The sequence below is a fragment of the Varanus komodoensis genome, unplaced genomic scaffold (assembly GCF_004798865.1).
Source record: "Varanus komodoensis strain SLA01 unplaced genomic scaffold, ASM479886v1 scaffold56, whole genome shotgun sequence".
Lineage (NCBI taxonomy): Eukaryota > Metazoa > Chordata > Lepidosauria > Squamata > Varanidae > Varanus > Varanus komodoensis.
In genome coordinates this window covers 2,331,274-2,351,896 of record NW_025336169.1, presented here as the reverse complement: position 1 = coordinate 2,351,896, position 20,623 = coordinate 2,331,274, and the positions used below count along the sequence as shown (strand labels likewise).

Sequence of the window (20,623 nt, the reverse complement as noted above, 5' to 3'; positions counted from 1 at the left end):
GAGGAAGAAGGTGGATTCTCTTCAACGTAGTTTCTTAAATTAGGAGGAACAAGTTGGAAGGTTCTCTTCAGGCTTACAAAGCAAAGGTGGTTGGGAATCGGTGTCCCGGAAACTGAACGCAATGTTAATAACATGCTGCAATAAATAGATCAGACCTGTAGATCAAGCCTTAGGGGATTTATGAATAAGTAAAGCAATGCCATTGTTTTGAAGTGCCGGCTGTGCTTGCATGCCAATTTTGCAGTAGGTACTGGTTTTCTGATGGGTTGAGTCTTACTTTATTATTAACCTAGAAAGTCGGTGCATTGGCTGAATCATCAGAGGCATGTCTTTCCAAAGATGAGTACGTAGAATATTAATGGGTTGGGTCGCTGTGCTTGAATTTAAACCAGTCTTCCAATAAAATAAGTAAATATCAGCTGGGAGGGAATAAAATATTTTTTATGAAGCTGAAGGAAGGATATGCATTTGGAACTTAGCGTTGCAGCTGAAATAATAATTTGAACTTGCAGCATTTGATGGATCATATGGATCAGAATTTCTACATGCAGGACATAAATGTCTTCAAATGGGAGGAATGTAGGACTGCTTTGGGGGATAACATCAGGAGATGCAAAATAGCCCAACTTGAGGGCATGGTTTTATGTGTGCTTAGAAAGAAAAAGGTGAAGGGGACAGCAGAGGTTGAGGCGGCTGGATGGGGCCACTGGAGAGGTGGGTGTGGGCTTGGGTGGACTCTGGGGGATGGTGGAGGACAGGAGAGCCTGGAGGAATGTTGTCCATGGGGTCACAAAGAGTCGGGCATGACTTTGTGACTGAACATAACAAAAGAAAGAAAAGGACTTACAACTCCCAAAATGTCCGACCTACCCACAGTATTTGTTACGTTTGAACCCATCCCCCCAGTAAATGGTACCCCCTGCTCTGCTTTGATGCATATGGGTCAGACTCACATCAAAAGGTGCAGGTCTGCTGTTATCCTGTGTTGTTTATCCCTTTTGTGCTTGAATTCTCTGTTCAAGGATTTTCCCCACACCCTCATGTTAGTAAGCGATCGCTTCTCCCTCCCTGTACATTCCCAGCATGAAGCTCAATTGAAGGGCCCAAATTCCAAGAAAACCGCCTCTGTTGATTGTAGAAATTGGCCTTTCTTGACTGTGTGGAAGAGAAAACTCCTTGGTCTTGTGATGTGGAAGTCGTAACGGCCTTGCTTGGCCTGCTCAGAGATGCCATCTCAGCGAGACAGGTAGCATTGGAGGTTCTTCTTAGCATACTGTGACTGGATGTTAGACCAGCGGTGCCTAGGGAGGGAGCCTTCTGTCCGGGGCCATGCCTTCGGGGGCTACCCCCAGATGGGGGAAAGGGGTTTGCCAACGTGAGTGCCCACAGGGGACTCCTGCGGGCTCTGAATGGCTTGTAGGACATCAAGAGGCATGCTTCAGAAGGCGGAGTGGTGGCGCCAGTGGGGAAGCGTAGCTTTGGCTCTGCTTCGGTGGGGAAGAGAAAGAAGGCAGTGTGGACCCCTTCCGTTTGTCTCTGTGACACCAAGCAGAATCTTAGGGCAGCATCCGCCCGTGCAAAACAGGTTGTGCTCACAGGAATGCCTGTTAGCATTACAGGAAGCCAGCGCTGGCTAGCACAGCTTGGGAAAGTAGCCAAAACAGCCACTTCCGGGAGAGGACAAGGCGGCGCTGCCGTTTGTGTGGGTTCCTCTGGTGCTCTCCTGCAAGGGGTGATTCCTCCTAGTCTACAGCCGTGCAAGCTTCTCGCTGTGCGGCCACATCTTCCCATCGGCAACATTGGATGCCTCCCTTTGCACAAGCGGGTCTTCACTGCACGTGTTTTATTTTTCTGGTTCTAGATACCTCCGTTGTCTTTCTGCCAGCTGAAGCCTCGCAGGAGTGCTGTACTCAGAACATTGTCTCTACTGCAGCGTGATGTTTTGGAGAGACCCGCCCATGCTTACCCTTTTAATACTGGGTGGGGAATGGCTATACTGGACTGTAGTACACTTTAATTGGCAGGATCTTGCCTCTCCCTGCCTTGTAATTATTTCTGCACCAGTTTCAAGAATTTCTGTTTGCTCTGGCTGCCAGATTTTAGATATATATTTTCCTCTGTATGCTGGAGTTTGTTTTTAAAACTATTACTTTTTTGTCGGGTTTTCTGTAGCTTGAGGACAGAGCACAAGCGCTGTGATCTCTAAGTGCCATTTCTAAGATCTCCGGGTAAAAGTACAAAGTACTTCCTGGTCTGTAACCATAAAATAAAAACTTCTCTTACAAGTATAAAGTAGCAGGTTATTGGGGCAGATTCTGGAAAGCTGCTGCAGTCTAGACAGTTGTTAAGAATTATCCTGTCTGGACAGAAGTATACGCAGTCACACATTCCGTGATATCCCCCTCCAAGGAACCTTGAAGGTTGATAATAGTGTGCCTTGGCAGAGGTGACTCCATGGTCTTGTTTGCGTGTGACTGTGGCGGATTGTAGGTTAATTAGTCCATGATTTTCTATGGCACATATTCAACCTGTTGCTACTAACCAGTCGCTACCATTCAACCAAATATGCTACGAACTGTAGCTTGTCCTTGGGTTGCTTAAGCCACAAGTAACCTATCATTGTCTAGGTTTGGACATCATGCTGCAACCACTAATTGTCCTGATCAGAGACTGAACGTGCCCACATGACACGTGCATAGAAACACAGAAACAGAGCGTGTCAGAAGGGGTCTTCTAGGCCATCTAGTCTGACCCCCGGCTCCAGCCAGCTCCGCTCATGACATGCCCACCATGTGCATGTCCAGCCTAGCCTTGAATACCCTCAGCGATGGGGCTTTAACCATGTCCCATTCCATACCCTTTTGGTTCTGTCCTTCCTGGCATCCAAATTGAACCTTGGATTAGTTAACCCATGGTCCACCACATTTATGTGTGAACTGAGTTACGCATGCAGAGGGGTCTCTTCGAAAGCAGGGACATTTTATTGAACTTGCAAGAACCAAAAATTGACATCATAATTACTCTTGGCTGGTTGGTGGAAAGCAGTGCATGAATTCTAGTGCAGAACTGTTGTATAAACACATCTATATGTATTAATTACATGAGATAAAAGACAAATGATTCACGTAGACACACTGTGGGTTCAAGTGGAGGGAAGCTGAGCTCAAAGGGCTGCTTAGCAGCTAAACTGAAGATTGCTGTTTGTGGCGGATTAACCTGTGGACATAAGTTTGTTCCAATTTTCCACCACCCAACAGCAAAAGCTCCCTGTTCAAAAATACTGCCATTTAGAGATGCACGTTAATAATGACACAGTATTAAAATTTTTAACACAAGAATGTAAAGCAAATGAAAATAACTACAAAAAGCCTGTTGCAGTGAGTACCAGGGCATGGTAAAACCGTGGACAGAAAGCGCCATTGGATGCCATCAGGTGCCAGGGAGTAGAAATGAATGCAGTGCTGTTGGGAAGGCCTGCAGTTCTGTGCAAATTGTGAAGGTCAAGGCGAAATAATTACAGTTTTGATCTGTTAATAAAGGGTGAGGCACCCGAAAGGAAAGAGGTGCCTCGAAGTCCTGAGCGAAGGCCTCTTGGAAGATGAGAAAGTTCTCTGCTGCGACTCGCCCTGACGTAATCCCAGGTGGCACAGTAATCCGTCTCCGTCCTTCAGCGCCGCTCTTCGCTCTCCATCCCGTCTCCGGCTTTTGTCCGCAGATTGGCCGCTTGCGCGTGTCTAGCACCGAGATCTCCATTGAGTGCCTGGCGTTCCCTTGCATCTCAAAGACATGGGCCTGCCCAGCCTGTCAGCCAACTGAATATTAGAAGTTAGCAAACCCTCCCTCCCCCCGCCTCCTCTTTGTGACGGCATCTGGAAGTCATCCCTATTCAGAGGCCTGCCAGAACAGCTTCCAGCACTCCAGTGAATGGGGTTGCCTGCGTCCCTGAACTCCCATTCCACAGGCCTTGTGTAAGCAGGGCAGCTGGCGGGGATGGAACTCGTGGGACGAGTCACGCCAGTGCAAAGGCAGCGTTACCATCTGTGCGGTGGGCCGTCCCTGCTGCAGCTTCTTCCAGTGTGCTGCAAACTTTATTTTTCTTGGTCAGCTCGTCATGTTGGCTCCTCCGTAATCGTGGCATTCCCAGGACGGATATTATAGTTGGCTATGAATGAATGTGTGAGTGCCATTCTGAAACCGTGAAGGTCCAAAAACTCCTTCCAGATGCATTGTTTTGCAATCTTCTTCTCCACTTGTAGGAAAGAGAGCTGGTTATGTTTCCATCAGAAGCCCTTTCAGGGCCAACTAGGCAATGCTATGAGCGTGAGAAAATGGTTAACATGTCTAGTGTCTATTATTAATTGTAACAATATCCACAAGAACACAACAACCGCAGTGGTAGTAATTCTCCCCTACTTTGGGGTAGTATTTTATGCACTTGGACTTCTGTAAAGTTTAGCCAATGTTTCTGAAAAATCAGAAACCAGATACATCAAACACTGGCATCTGAAGGGCCTTCTTTTGTAGTGTTCCAAATTGGCCCATGGTCCTGAAGCGCCGCTGGCTGTTGGCTGGGCCTTTGAGCACAAACCTAGCAGGCAAAGAAATCCATTTAATGTAATTGCCATCAAATTCCTAGTGGAACTTATGATATGAATATGGCAGCATTTGAATTCCTAGCTTGAGCCGGAAAGGGTCCTCTGGACTCTATTTGCACCTGTTCCTCATACTGGTATTAACGGGGCAATTTGCTGGCAGAGATTGCAAGCAAGACTTGACCTTGGGATGTATTGGAAAACGGTGCTTCTTCCAGATTGCTTTGTACTTCTTGTGAGTGTTTCTTTTATTTTGCTTTCCAGATTTGTACTTTACTGTTAACCCCCGTGGGAATATAATCAAAGGGCAGATGTAATTGAAGGGTTTTGATACAAATACTTTAAATGGCAAATAAGAAGAACTGAACAGCATTATTATACCGAACTCTTGATGGAATATCCAGGGTTCCAGACTGAGCACAGTGCAGTACCACGTCAGTCTTGTTTACCATAAACTCAGCAAATGACTCTGGAAACTATTTTTATCTTCATTTTATTGATCAGATTTGTATACTGACCTTTGGCATGCCATCATCAGAGCAATTTAGAAAAATTACAAATGGAATCAACATTTAATAAAGCATCAGCACAAGCATTCGGCAAGGGGCGGCATAGAAATGTTCTAATAAACAAAATAAATAAATAAGCATGAGATAAAGGCAAAGCTTCCTGCAAGAGCGTTCTTCGAATGGGGCCCCAGCCTCTTCTTCACCTGGAAGCTGTTTGTTCTCAAATGGATGCACTGCCTGGAGAAGGGCCTTTGTTCTTATGCTTTTATTGCATTTAAACCCGGCCTTTTCTCCTGCAAGGAGTCCTGGCTGGGTGACATGGTCCACCTCCCTGTTTCAGCATCACAAAAACCCTGTGGGGTAGGTTAGGATGAGAGTCCTGAAAAGGGGGCCAAAGTGCCGAAGGAACATTTTCCCAGGCCACTCTCACCCCTATATCAGGCAGGCTCTCCTTTGGCCTTGATGGCCTGGCATGGCAGGTGGACAGGAAGGCCAGTGATCCATCGGGGAACCGCACCCCAAGACCTGTCCGGCAGGTGAGTCAAGTCCTTCCACCTAAAAGCCAAATTCCCAGAGACGCCATGCCAGGTATCATATGGGACAAGAGGCAGTGGGGGAGGGCCAAGGGCGAAAGGGATGCGGCCAGAAGTACCTGTCTGTGTTAGCTGCAAGTCCTTATTGCCTTAGGAGAGACATCTCAGTCTTTTAGAATGGGAAAGCAGACAGCACATAAGCTGGGAATGGCGGGGTGGGGAGGAGTACAGCCCTCTGCAGAGCCTTGGAGGGCCAAATTTGGCCCCCGGGCCTGAGGTCGCCCACACCTGCTGTTTAGCTGTAAAGGTAAGCCATCACACTTGGGTTGTGTTCAGAAATGGATGGGAACCTGGGCCAGGTCACCGCAGCGCCTGTGCCCAGTTAACCTAGGATCCCCGAAACATTTGCTTCCTCTTGTGAGTTGCAGGGTCGCTTACCTCTAGGATGTGTGGTTCTCTAGAGGAGCTGCCGGATGCTGCCGGGAGCCCCGGGGTGGATGCTGATCGGCAAAGGCTGCAAGCCCCAGGGTTCTGCCCCCGGCTCTCTTGCGGGACAAAGGCCGCAACTCTCGCTCCGCTGGGTGACACCGACATGCCTGAAGACACCCCCTTGGCCCCCAGCAGGCTCTGGGCCACTCCAATTTTTATTTTATTGGTATTGCTTAACATCGAAGCGGCTTCGTTTCCAAACGAGGCTCCTGGCATGCTGCAAAGAGACGTGTTCCCCTCCAAGACCCATTTGGCTTCAAATCGATCAGATCTCACCAGTTCGCTTCTTGGGCACTTCACTTTTCTTCTGCTCACAACAGTTTGCTTTCTTGCCCACGGTGACAGCCGCTCTGAATGGGCAGACAACCCCCAGGGCCGCCATTTTGTGAGAGCCCCTGCGACACTTTCCACAAGGGCATATGTGTCCATCAACTCAAAAAACTTGGGAAAGGCTGAGCAAAGGAGGTCGTTGTCCTTCAGTGCTTCGCGTAACTATGTCCTACGTAGGACAATAGATGGAGGGGGGAAATGGTGGCAAATTATAGGAAGGAAGCAAGTAAGTGCAAAATTTGGTAAAAAACTACAAAATGGATGATCAAAACTCTCTCTATGTGTATATATTCATTTTATGCTATTTTTAAGCTGCCTCTAGCAAACAGCCTGTGGGCAGCCTGGAAGAGAAATAACAAGCAAAAATGATAACATTTATTATTAAAATGTAATAAACTGTGGCATCCTTTCCCTTCAACGCAGATGGAGGCAACTATGATGCGATCAGGGATATCCCCAGTCCAGCCTCCGGCGACGGCTACCCTCAGCGGGACTGTGGAAGACACACCTGGGAAATGAACTACCAGGAGGCGGCCATCTACCTCCAGGTGGGCCCTTGTATTGCCATTACAGGAACAAACTGGAAGAGGAAGGGCTGGGGAATGCCAAACACTCGGGGTTGAAGCTGGCAAACTAAATCTCAAGCTTACACCTTGTGATCCTAAACAAACCTGCTATTTTCCTTTAGCCGCATTTGTTACTGGAATATAGAATTCTTAATAGATCATGGTGTAAGATGAATAAGTTTCCCACAGCTTTAAAGTCCCAGATATGGCTGATAACTGGAGGCTATTAATAGAAATTTAGCTACAGATCCAGTGGTAGAAGAAAGCCAGGAGTTGGCTGCTTTTCCCACTTTTCTTTCTTTCTATGCAAATAACATTTTGCTTGTTTTCTTATAAGAAAAGAATAAGGCTCTTTTAATTGATGTGTTAGAAACCACACATTTTCTTCCCTCCAAGATGACTCTCAGTATCTTCCACCCCAAAGTGCTGGGTCCAGCCCAAGGCACCTCACTCTGGATTTAAGAATACTTGGGAAAAAACAAAACCACTTGTGTCCTAAATTGTATACAGTTTATTGGACAGAATGATGAAATTTGAATACGGAATGTAAACAATCCGAAAACTTTCACTCTGCTTTATCTGTGGCTTTACTGGTCCCCTGCATAGGACCAGGGTTGCTCCCTGGGCAAGTGTCAATTCAACTCCCCAGGCCAAGAACAAAAGACAGTGCCTCTCATAATGAATTTTATAAAATTCTCTGCTGCCCTTTCAGAGTCTGCCAATATGCACTCAGGCTCCAGCCTGGCATCCTGGGAAGCAGGGTGGACTGTGAAACTCTTTCAGTAAGGCAAGCAATTTTGTTCTCCCAGCAAAAGCAGCCCTTCTCTACAGAATCATTGGAGGAGGCAGTTTTAAACATAGAAACAGAGCGAGTCAGAAGGGACCCCCGGGCCATCTAGTCTGACCCCCAGCTCCAGCCGGCTCCGCTCACGACATGCCCACCATGTGGACGTCCAGCCTATCCTTGAACACCCGCACCGATGGGGCCTCAACCACCTCCCGTGGAAGCCCATTCCACACCCTCGGGGTCCTGACTGTCAGGAAGTGCTTCCTGGCATCCAAATGGAACCTTGGCTCCCTGAGCTTTGCTCCATTGGAGCACGTCCTGCCTTCCTCTGCATGGGAGAACAGGCCTCTACCCACCTCCGTGTGACACCCTCTCACATACCTATATGTCGGCAACATACAGGCGACATACGGTATTGTTACGCTCTTCCGAATAAGCTGAATGCCTTGTGTGTCTTCAGGGCTTTTGGACACTGGGGAAATTTGCTACCCTACCTGTCAAACCTTAGCAGCTTCTTCCAGGTGAGCCCATACAGTACATGCTGCTTCTCCCTAGAGAGAGCCATTCATTAGAACCCTGGCCTTCAACCTGTGTGCCTTCATGGTTTTGTGTTGCTGCTGTTTTCAAATCCTACATTAGGAAGGAGAAAACAATGATAAGTTCTTCACGCATCCCAAGGATGCCAAAGCGCTGGCCGCCTACCTCTTTGTGCACAACCACCTCTTCTACCTGATGGAGCTGAGCACCGCGCTGCTGCTCCTGCTGCTCTCGCTCTGTGAGGCGCCCGCGGTCCCCATGCTCCGGCTCGGCATCTACGTAAGTCTCTCGAGGACGGGCGGCGGCATGGCTTCGGCGGGAGGGCAGGGCACCGAAACGCAGCTGCGCGACGAGCGCTCCGACTAGCGCTGTCGCCGGCCGGCCTTCGGTCCAGGGGCGCCGCGGTGCTGTCTGCGGGTTGGGAGAAAGGGAAACTCCTTCCCGTTATGGGGTCTTCAATGCCAGATGGAAAGCTCTGTGTGAGAAATGGTTCCATGGGTGTCCGACCAAAATAGCTGAACCGGGAGCAAAATTTTGACCGATCATTTCTTGGCTGAGTATTTATTATTTATGTATGTCGTTTCTATACTACCCGCTTGCCGAAAGTCTCTCTGGGAGGTTTGCAAAGTTAAAAAGAACACTTAGCAAAATCAAGAACAGTGCATAAGAAGCAATAAAGCAATATCCCCAATAAAACGGTGACGGTAGGCCCACTGCAGCCACAATCAAATTGGTCCAGAGGTGTAGCAGCAGTACAAGAGAAATGCAGTATAAACATTGAGAATAAAAGTTAACTGTTAAAATACTGGGTAAATAAAAAGGGTCACAAATAGTAAACTATAACTCTGTTGTACTAACTGATGGCTCTGGAATCTTTGATGTCTGAGTGAACTGCATTCTTTTGGATGCTTTTGCATAGCTTTGATCTATTTTAAGGGAACTTATTCATGTGCAGTAAGAAAGTGGTTGGTTGACTTGGTCGAGAAAACAGTTTTGCACAGTGAGAGTTTTAGGGCCAGGCGATCAAAACTCTCACTAGTGTTGTTCTTGCTACTGTTGTTATTCCTGTTTCCTATACTGGGACTCCAACAAAGGTGGCTTCCAATTTTAAACAGTTATGAAATGAAAGCATGAATAAAAATACAAGTTAAAATATAATTAAATCAGCTAGAGTATTAAAAGTACCAAAATTCAAACATCAGTAAGCAAGATGAACAATAAAAACAGCAGACAACACAAAAAAGACTCCAACTGGCAGCCGCTGATGATTACTGTAATTTCAACAGTAGATTGTGGCGCTTAATCCTTTCTAACCCAGCTTGGTCCTGAAGAAAACCACCCCTCCAAACTTTCTTCCCAATGCAAATAACTACTTCAGAGGAGCAACTTTATCAGAATCACAGCAGAGGAGGAAAAATCTCTCCTTCTCATTTGTTGTGATCTGATTTTTATGAACAGAACCCATGGCTGCTCATTGCATGACAAAAAACATCCAAAATGCAAAGGTACTGTTCAGATTGGTCCTTAAATTTAGCAAGACTGGATAGACTAGGACAGTCTATTTCCTAATTTAATTTCTGTTTAAGTTTAGGCATTGTATCTATTCACTGATTATAAATAATTATAAACCTGGATTGTGAGTTGATGTACCTGATCAGCCTGAATCTGTTTTTCTAATAAAAAAGAGACTCCTGTTGTTGGAAAAACTGCAGGGCCAAAACCAGATTCCAGCAAAAGTTCCATGGAACGCATTGCTTTTCACTCATAGCTGGCAGATTGTATTTAGCATGCAAACAACAGAAAGGTATCATAAGCACCTGCCAACTGGTACTCTCTGCACCTGCTGTGATTTTGATAAATATTAACGCCCCCCACAAATGCGCGCGCGCGTGCGCACACACACACACATATCACGGCTGCCCTTTGCAATCAAAAGCAAAACCTTGCGTGCTAAATGAAAAGATGCCATCAATGTTGGCCTTTAAATTGGAAAGAGTGGTTCGTTTTGCTATTGTTCTCATGTTTTCTGGTGCTGGTAGGAGACTGGGAATGGGAGAGAAGCTCGGACTGCAACAGAATTCTGGGTTGCTGTATAAACCCTGCATGTTTATGAAGTTGGTGGGGGGGGGGGGGAGAGAAAAGCAGAAGAAAGTGATCCTGCTGCTTCCTGCCTCGTCTGATTACAGATCCACGCAACTCTGGAGCTGCTTGCGCTGACGGTGGTGCTGTTCGAGCTCTCAATGAAGATGCGGTGGCTGGGCTTCCACACGTACATTCGGCACAAAAGGACCATGATCAAGGTGACCCGGCGACCCTTCCGCCTACTTGAACCTTCAGTGGTAGGATCCGAAGAATTAGACCAGGAGTCCCACACAGGGACACCACAGCACCTCCCCCATGGCGTCTGTGAGATCCCAGAAGGGTTTTGCTCTTTTTCTTGTTCATTTTCCTTTTAAAAATACGTTCATGGATTAGTATAAAATACACGCACCTATCTAGCGGCTGTGCATGGGTTTCAGTAATTAAGTGGCCATCAGCTTGAAGGTGCCCACCCATTCGAATCTCGAAAGCGCTGCAAGGTCCCCAGTCCATTGCATTATGGAAGGCAGGTGTGTATCCTTCCCGTGCTGCAGTATCAGCCTTTTAGTCATCCAAGGGCCATTTGCACGACTATTAGTTAATTCCCACCAAAGACTCTTCCGGGACAAAATATATCTGTGCAATAACTCCCTTCTCAGAAGAAGAAACTACTGGATGGGACCAAAACGTGTTTAAAAGAAACATTAGCTGTGTTGCACTGCCAGGAATTGCACCATTCCTTTTGAAAGAGACGTCTCGGTGTCCGGCAGAAATGCCACCAAAGTTTTTGCTGAACAAAACATAGCCCCAGAATCATCAATGAGGCATTTTGTGGGTTGTCCACAGCAGCTTCTCAGATGGAGCTGGGAGTCCAAAACAGTTTGGCGATCCCAGCCCAGACCAGCACTGCAATACTATGATTTTTTTGAACTCCTAAGCAAATGCAGCTGAGTTGGGTGGGTGCAACGTTGTGTCTGAGCTTTGTGGTTTGGCAGTTTCAAGTGGTTGGTGAGATATTCCGTGCCTCTTGCTTTGTGCATCTTTCTTGCTGCTGTTATTTTCTTGGACTTCAGACCTTGCTTATCAGAGTTCGGCATTGCATCTGCCATCATTTCTATCCTATGCGTGTGAGGGGTTAATCCTTAGAGCAGAAGGGTGCGTGTGATTACTTATCAGTCTTAGGTTTTGCCTTCCATTCTTGGCCTCCTGTTGTTTTGTGCTTTTCTGGCCTGCAAATGACTGGGACCTTCCTTTCCATCATTTATTTTCCACTGACTTCTCTCCAAATTCTTTCCCCTCGTTTCTTCCCGTGCTGTCATTTCCTGCTCATCCCAGATGTTACTTTCATTCAGACATCACCAAGCTTTGGTCCTGGTGTGTAGATAAGTACAGAGTATCGTTTGGCCATTTGGATGACCTGGGAAATCGTGCTTTGAACGGGCATCTGGAATGATGCTGCAAATGGGAATCGCAGTGCATGCTGGGGAAGAGATGAAGGGCAGCAACGCAGCCTGATTCTCTGTCTTCTTGCAGAACCAAATTTAATATGTCGGAATAAGACCTCTTTGTTAATTATATCATATGTCTATCTAAATCATTTCTGTATATATAAATCATTTGTTGTTGCTATTGTTGTTAGTCTCAAAGTCATGCCTGACCCATCGCGACCCCATGGACAACACTCCTCCAGGCCTTCCTGTCCTCCACCATTCCAGGGAGTCCACCTAAGCTCACGCCGACTGCTTCAGTGACCCCACCCAGCCAGCTCAACCTCTGCCATCCCCTTCTCCTTTTGCCTTCAATTGTTCCCAGCATCAGGCTCTTCTCCAGGGAGTCCTTCTTTCTCATTAGGTGGCCAAAGTATTTGAGTTTCACCTTCAGTATCTGGCCTTCTAAAGAGCAGTCTGGGTTGATCTCCTTTAGGATTGACTGGCTTGATCACTTTGTGGTCCAAGGGACTCTCGAGAGTCTCCTCCAGCACCACAATGCAAAGGCTTCATCCATTTAACTAAATCACTTTTTTTAGTAGCAAACTCAGCTGGGGAGTGCCAACAAGATGGCAGCCAAAATGGGCCACTGGGAAATAAGAGGGAGGTGTCGGCCTGCCCAAGGGATTCCAGAGGCTTGCAAAAGCATTAGAAATCTTTAGGAAGAAACTACCCCGAATAGTTCAGTGCGAACAAAGCCTTATTGAATGCCATAAAACGCTGAGTGGCTCTGTGTATCGGGCGGATTTTAGCAATCTGGATGACCCCACTGCTTCTCCACTAAGGGTTCACCTTGGCAAGATAAAGCAAATTTTTGAAAATGTTTGCACACTTTATCTTCTAGGCAACAGCTCATTATCCTCTTATGCAGAACTGATTCATCTTGGTCCAAAACAAGGCATCTTCGCTGTCTTTGCTGTGTGGAGCATTGCCACATCCCTCTTATAAAGTCCCCTGAAAAATCTTCTCTTAGGGCAATGGCTGGCATGATCCAGAATGAAATGGGTCATAATCGGTTGCCCTTTGGCCCCAAATACACCAGTGTAAATTTGCCAGAGATTTAGGATATCTGTTTTCAAGATCAGTTGAGGGCATTGTTTGAAAGTGAGGTGCAGAGAAGGCCCTTTTTCCAAAGGCAGAATGTGAGCTGATCACATCCAGAGAGACCAGCTGGACCAGATCCAGGATCCGCCTCGTCTAGCATCTTCTTTTCCACAGCAGCCAGTCGAATGCTTTGAGGAGGCCCATGTGCAGACCATGAAGGAAACCGCCGTCCCGCCCCCGTCTGCGGAAGCTACGAACATGCACAGCAAATCCCAGTTTGAATGGGGTGCGCAAGCAGCAGGGTTGGCTGCCCATGGACCCAGGTGCAGCAGTGCGTTAGATCGCTGCTGCTTGCGCCTTTGAGCTGCAGCTCCTGTGCTCAGTGCTTGAAACCCCAAATTCCACACGGAGAAAATAGAAACCCATGAGCGGCATCAGTTATGCCATTTAAGCCCACTTGCTTAGAGTCATATATTTTGCTAAATGTTTTTCCGCTGTTTCTGGAAAGAATCATGCACTGAAGTTGTGATGGTTAGAAATCCAGCCCAGCTTGTCACGCCTCATCTTGCAACCACACTGGGCAAAGCTTCCTGAATGTATATCTGACAAAGGTGGGAAGAATGTATACATAATTTGATTTTTGGAATACTCTTCTGAAAGAACCTGGCACCCATGTCGTGGTCCTTTCAGCTCCAGGTGACAAAATATCTTTCATTTCCCAAGCTTTTTAGTCCTTCCATTTTAAAAAGTGCACCAGTGGGTTTTTTGATCATTGGAGTTGGTTTTTCCTTTTTTGGTCTTTGGAGAACATCCTGAATTGCCCAAAAGAATGAAGGGACCACAGCTCAGAATGCTGAAAAAATGTAGCTTTATTCCTTGATGTAGCCCAACTCATTTTGGTCTGTGGAATAGAAACGGGAGCCAAAGCAAAAGAGATACGAACTCTGATCCAGGTTCTAGTCCTCATTGAGCCATGAAGCTCACTGGGAGGGTGTGGACCAATCCTTGACCCCCCTCACAGGGTTGTTTTCAGGATAAAATGGAGAAGAGGAGGGAGCTTATGTAAGCTGTCTTGGTTTCCTTGCAAGAAGCAAAAAGGTGGGATAGAAATATAATGCATGAATATACAGTATATATATGAGTCAGCAAAAGTTAATTCCTTACTCCATGGCCTAAAGTTGACACAGGAATGCTGTGGATTTTGAACATTCATCAAACACCCTTTTCCATGCTTAGCCAGCACAATTCCAACATGCACCATCCCATCAAGCTCAGCCATTTTGGGCCACCCTGATTCTTTATGCCACCTCACTGGACTGTATTCTGGCCGCCAAAGTACCTTTTTAAGCAAAGGGTTAAGTTTAGCAGACTTTTTGTGCTGTAGGGTCAACAAGGCTACGCCTTCCATGGGAGGTGGTTGAGGCCCCATTGGTGAGGGTGTCCAAGGATAGGCTGGACATGCACATGGTGGGCATGTCGTGAGCGGAGCCGGCTGGAGCCGGGGGTCAGACTAGATGGCCCAGGAGGACCCTTCTGACTCGCTCTGTTTCTGTGTTTGATGGAGCTGACCGTCCCCGTCTGTGCCATCTCTCCTTGCAGACCTGTGTCCTGTTGCTGCAGTTTGCAGAGGCGATTGTTGTGCTGGTGCGCCAGACGTCCCACGTCCGGATCACGAGAGCCTTGCGATGCATCTTCCTGGTGGACTGCCGCTACTGCGGGGCCGTCCGAAGGTAAGCCTTTCCCAGGCTCTGCAGCTGCGTTGATCCCAGTTGCCCTTCTGTGCAAAATACATTTTGGGGGCGGGAGCACAATAAAAAAAATCTTTTTTCTAATGCTGCATTATAAAAGAAGGGATGATAATTTTTGTGGACATGTGCCCTGACTTCTCAACAGCACCGTTAAAGCAATTTTCAATTTGCAAACCATGACAAAGACCAAAACCTCACATCCCATCAAGTACTTTAAAAAGACCAGAGGATAGATCACGAATACTAGTAAAATGCTAATAACAGCAGAGTCATAAAACCGCCTCTAGTATTGTGGTTTCCAAAACAAATAGAAAAAATCTGAAGCAGGAAATTGCCTTGGAGCACTTCAAAAATGAACAGAATGATTCTGGCATCAGCTTTTCCAGCCGTGTGGTGCTTGATCAGATGCGTTGTGTCCACAGATGTTTGTGCCAGAATCTGTGTGTTTGCTTTTAAGGTGCCACAAGACTCTTACGGAGCAATTCTGTGCCCCCTATGCAGAGTCTAGAGGGCTGTGGATGTTCCGGAGGTACAGCTCTAACCTCAGAGCTGGGACGCTGCGTTCAGAGCGCTGTCCAGGCACCGCAGAAAGAAGTGCGCTGGCTGGGTTTGGGGACAGGTGCTGAGATGCATCGAATCCTGGCAGTTCCTCAGCCTCCTGCCTTCCCCTTCTGAAGCACTGCGGCTCGACAGCGGAAATCAGCTGCTTTGCAAACCAGGAGGACAGAGGCAACCTTAGCCTTCGTGCTTCTGCCCTGCGTAGGATCCTCCCAAGTTCAGAAGATTACGCTCATTCCTGGCTGGGTTGCACCCTTAACTGTTTCTGCTACCTGCCTGGGGGGGGGGGGAGTCTACTCCGACAAGAGAAAGAGGACAGGTAATATCCCCCAAAATCCTAAAGTAGGTAGGGCAAGAAACTGCTGAGGTTAATTTCTCTGCACAGAGAGGACTACAGTTCTCCTCCCAAGATGGCTTTAGCCCTTGTGGCTACACCCCAAAAGGCAGCAACGGCCTGATTATAACTCTCCCCCACCCCCAGAGGACCTGAAGACCAGGCGAAGAAACACAAGGGGGGAGGCATTGCTTTGAGTTAATGACTGGATCCCTGCCTCTTTCAGAAACCTGCGGCAGATCTTCCAATCGCTTCCTCCGTTCATTGACATTCTCCTCCTCCTGCTTTTCTTCATGGTCATCTTTGCCATCCTTGGTACGTACCCTTAAGGTTTCGTGGCGATGAGCTCCTTGTGTCCGCGTAGTCCTGGTCTTGCTGCCACGGCTTTGTTTCAGCAAGAGAGCCAGCGCCGTGCAGAGGAACTGCTGCACTGATGGAGACGCTGCAGACTTCTCCTTCAATCTTGCCCACATTGCTCCTTCCAAGAACGGGCTGTGCCAATAAGGTGCTGGGCTGGATCGTGGTCCAGACAGGGACACTGTGGGAGCTTCCAGATGATGGGCTCCGAGTGCTACCCATGAGAAGCCAGTGTGTGGCTCTTTCATCTTTTCTTCTTCATGGATTGTCTGTGGTAAGAGAGAAGATGGAAGAAGCAGCAGGAAAACGTGGGAGGGAGAAGCACTGAAGTGCACGCGGTGCGGAAGCCCCGTCCAATTCTGTGAACGGGTCAGATCAATCCGTGCAGCAGAAGTGGAAAAATATATTTTTAAGGGAAACAAACCCCCCACTTCCAAGAGATTGTGTGAAACACTGTGCGCCTGCAAAAATCAGAGTGCTAATTTTAAAAGGACCTCCCTCTGTGTTGTTCAAATTCTAGCTGCCTTGTTTCCATGATGTGTCCACCCAGTGCTTTTACTCCTCTTGCACAAAGCAGAGCAGAGGAAAAAATGAATACTTCTTGCAAGAAAAGTGCTTTTGTGTGTGTGTGCGTAGAGAGAGAGAGAGAGAGAGAGAGAGGTGTGGCTGGAAGGTTTGGGGCCAAACTAGGCTAGACCAAGCCCTTGGCTTAGGTTGCAAATTTTTCAGTTAGCCCTCCTAGGAAGGGATGCACTAAAATGTTAGGAATTTGCCAGGATGAACAGCACCCGGGGCAGGAGAGGGCGGAGAGGCGATGTTCCCATTCCACGTGGTCTGCAAATCGCCATCCTCACGAGGTGGGAGCCGAGGGGTGTGAGTGGTGACCGTCCAGCGTGGTTTCCACATGCTGGCCCGCCAGCCGCAGCCAACCCCCTTCTTGCCCTGTTGTCATTTTCTTGCTGAATTCTTTCCCTCTCCAGGCTTTTATTTGTTCTCGCCTAACAAATCTGACCCCGTAAGTAAACCGTACGTTCTTAGACTCTTTCACGGCGGGTATTCGGGAGTTCCTTGCAAAGCATGAGTTGGGCAGGTTGGCTCTGAGTCGCCTCTCGGCCGGCTTGTGCCAGTGGGGCGGGGGGCAGCAAGGGGTGGGGGGGCTTCTGCAAACCCAGCTTCTGCCTGGGCGGGAAGGGGCGGGAGCAGCAGTGGCTTTTGCTGATAGAGGGTCTCCTGATTAGGGAAGGAAACAGACTCTGGCTGCTGATTCTGCACTCCGGAAGGGGGTGTCTGTGGTTTGGCTAAAAACTGAGGCATGCTCCACCGACAGGGAAGAATGCAAGGGCAGGCTTTATGGACATCTGCAGGGCATTTCCTGATCTTTAGGAACTGGGACAGCCAGGGGGCAGCATGTGGGACGCTCGGCAGCAGTTCCCTTTTCTGACAGATGTTTTCTCCTCCGCAGTATTTCAGCACCTTAGAGAACAGCCTTGTGAACCTCTTTGTGCTTCTGACGACTGCAAAGTAAGCCCCTCGAGTTGCAGGAACCACACAGGCTCCCGTTGTGACCTTTCCAGTGTCAGCCTTACACTAAATGTGCGTCTTTACTCAGAAGCGAAGCCTGCTATGAGCACACTGGCGAGGGATGTGCGCTTGGGCTTGGTAGGAAAACAGCAGAAATCGGGCTGATAGAACTGCTTGCTAAAGGGTCGGTGCTGAGCCTGCTTGTGACAGTGTGGACTGAGGTTCAGGGAGCCAAGCCCAGGAAGTCAGTCGTATCCCTACGCCCAAGCCAGAATCCTCACACACCACTAGTTAAGATTGTGGCCTGTGTGGGGTAAGGCATTCGGAGCTGCTGAACCGGCCCAGGGCGTGCATTCAAACACACATACAGAAATTTTGAACTTGGATCTCTGAAATGGTCTGGAGCAGGGTGGGCAACTTGTGGCTTTCCTGATGCTTTGGCCTGCAGTTCCCATCATCCCTCGTCACTGGCTGCGCTGGCTGGGGCTGATGGATGTTATAGGCCAGAATGCTTGGAGGGTCACAGATTGCTCACGCCTCATTGGGAGTATTTGGAGCTGCCTCAAAAAAGGGAGCAGAGGCCCAGAGGACGGACTGAGGGCACATGCCTTAAATTGGCAGGTTTGAGGGTGGCCCGCCAAATGGCGGAAGCCCACCGTAAGCTCAGGTGTAGTACCTTAAGGGAGGAAGAGCATGGTGTAAGTGCGATAAATCCATGTTTGCATGTTGTTTGGAGAGCGAGGCTGAGAGCTCTCAATGGGGCTGAAGCTGTATTTCCAATCAAGTTGACACTGCTTCCAAAGGAAGGTTGATGAAAGTAAAGCGGGAATCTGCATCTTGCAGCGACTTCTCAGTGCACGGGGACTCTTGAGTGGCACCAGCTCCCACTTCTTCTTTCTGAATGAATGAAAACTGAAAATTGACCCCCAGGCTGCCTCCATAGCTGATGCTGATCAGTTTTCCTTAGAGAATCTGTAACAACAGGAATGTGATGCTCCGTCCTGCCTCCCTTGGGACTCCTGTGAGATGGGTTTGGTGTGTTGGACAGGGCTGGCCCTGCCCTGAGGCAGAGCGAGCCACTGCCTTGGGCGGCAGGTGCTGGGAGGTGGCACCAGAGTGTTAGGGGAGAGAGCTGTGGCCACTCGGCCTGCCCTGAACCCGCTGTGCTACCCAGCTGCCCTCCAATGGGGTGGACAGGATCTGTCCCGTCAGCAGTGCTGAAGAAAGACTCTGCTGCCAGTCCAGCAGAAAGAGGGCGTGCCGTCTCCCCTTTTGCCTCAGGCCGCAAAATGTTTTCGAACAGCCTTGCTGTTAGGCAAAGACACTGCAAGACCTTGCCCAATCTATTCTGTGCTTACCTATGTCCTGCGGAAGGCTTAACATTCAGCCTGCCTTGCAAAGGAACCCTTCCAGTGTTTGGCTCTAGATCGGTGCCATGAAAAGCCCTTCCGTCTATCGAGCTCATTAGAAAGGAAGGATACTCCCGAGTTGTGAAAATACAGTGGTACCTCGGCTCACGAACGCCTTGGTTCACGAACAAATCGGGTCACGAACAAAAATTTCTGAAAAATTTTGACTTGGGTCGCGAACACCACTTTGGGTGGAGACCAGGATCGCAGCCATCTCCCCCCACCCCCCCCCCCCAAGTGGGGAGATGGCCGCGATCCCAGTTGCTTTCGTGCGGGGAAGGCATCTGCTACAGGAAAGACAGGGGCAGCAAAGCAGAGCCGCGGGGGAGATGGCCAAGATTCCGCCTGTCTTTCCTGCAGGAGCCGCCTCTGATCACGGATGCCTTCCCTGCACGAACGCAACTGCGATCGCGGCCTTCTCCCCGCCCTCCAGCACAGCGTTTGCGCCCGTCTCTCCCTCCCCCAGTGTGCCCGCGATTGTGGCCATCTCCCCCCCAATCCTCCAGTGCGCCGGGGTGACGGGCGCCTGCAGGGATGACAGGCGGGATCTCGGTCGTGCTGGGGGGGGCGTGGGGAGATGGCCCCGCTTGTGCTTGGGGGGTGGGGGAGGTGGCTGCGATCTTTGTTGTTGTCACTTTGCTTCACATTTTTCTGATTTAAAAAATGGTTACAGAACAGATTAACCTTATTTACATTGAACCTTATGGGGAAATTTGACTTGGCTCACGACCAATTTGGGTCCCGACCAGAGTCCTGGAACGGATTAAGTTCGTGAGCCGAGGTACCGCTGTAAATGGTTTCTCTCTCTTCTGTGCCGCAGCTTCCCAGATGTGATGATGCCCTCTTATTCCCGGAGCCCTTGGTCCTGTATCTTCTTTATTGTGTACCTTTCCATTGAACTGTACTTCATTATGAACTTGGTAAGTCACCTGGTTCCTCCCCAGACGGCCCAGTCCAGTGCAGCTTTAGTTGGAAAGATACCCGCCACGTCTGGCAGAGCCTTTAGCCTCTTGCTTAGCTGCTGCAGCCATTCGCTTTTCCTGCGAAATGCGCTCTTGTTTCTTAGCTGCTCGTGTCAGAAATTAACAAACTTGGATTTTTGTGAGAAAGCTAATGCAACTTCCAGAGGCGTATCTTAACATATGATAGCAACCGCCCCACCCCCAGCCTTCCCCCACCAGATCCTGCCACATCTGGAATCGGAAGACTCCCTTTACAACAGATGTGCTTCCCAAGCTTGCCCTGACGACTTAACTTGCCTCTTCACTTCCTGCAGCCGAATTCCAGTGCCTGTGCCATTCATCAGTGGCTTCTTGCTAATTAAGGGGGTGGGGGGGAAACTACCTGGGGAGGCCATTTTCCCGCAGCTTGGTGCCGTGCAGAACTGAAAGTGGGAGGCGGGAGCCTGACTTCTCCTCTTCTCTGCGTTCTTCAGCTGCTTGCGGTCGTTTTCGATACTTTCAGTGATATTGAAAAGAGGAAGTTCCGGTCGCTGCTGCTTCATAAACGCACAGCAATACAACACGCCTACCACCTGCTTGTCAGCAAACAGGTACGTGGCAAGCTGCGCAACCCGCTTTTGTCCCTGCTGTTAGGTTGACAACACTCTGGGCAAGCGCAGCTCGTTGTGCAAGGCGTGGGGTTTCCGGGGATTTGGCACGCTGCAAGGGCTGTGCTCCGAGGACAGAAAAGTAGCCCCAGCGTTCAGGAAGGCCCTTTTATTGGGGGGGGGGGGGGGGGGGG

The 20,623-nt window shown here is 48.8% G+C and overlaps 1 protein-coding gene across 3 annotated transcripts in view; it reads left to right on the top strand.

The window, feature by feature from the left end:
• The window catches only part of TPCN1 (two pore segment channel 1), a 46,765-nt gene that overhangs the window by 7,436 nt on the left and 18,706 nt on the right, over positions 1-20,623 (top strand). For 2 of the 3 annotated variants that reach the window (XM_044448925.1, XM_044448924.1), the window contains exons 2-10: positions 6,877-7,001; positions 8,446-8,622; positions 10,530-10,643; positions 14,553-14,683; positions 15,820-15,908; positions 16,931-16,965; positions 17,413-17,471; positions 19,701-19,800; positions 20,316-20,432. In XM_044448925.1, coding sequence (XP_044304860.1) covers positions 6,877-7,001; positions 8,446-8,622; positions 10,530-10,643; positions 14,553-14,683; positions 15,820-15,908; positions 16,931-16,965; positions 17,413-17,471; positions 19,701-19,800; positions 20,316-20,432 — 947 coding nt within the window. The remainder of the gene's footprint in view (positions 1-6,876; positions 7,002-8,445; positions 8,623-10,529; positions 10,644-14,552; positions 14,684-15,819; positions 15,909-16,930; positions 16,966-17,412; positions 17,472-19,700; positions 19,801-20,315; positions 20,433-20,623) is intronic. The other variant, XM_044448926.1, reaches the window with a different exon arrangement.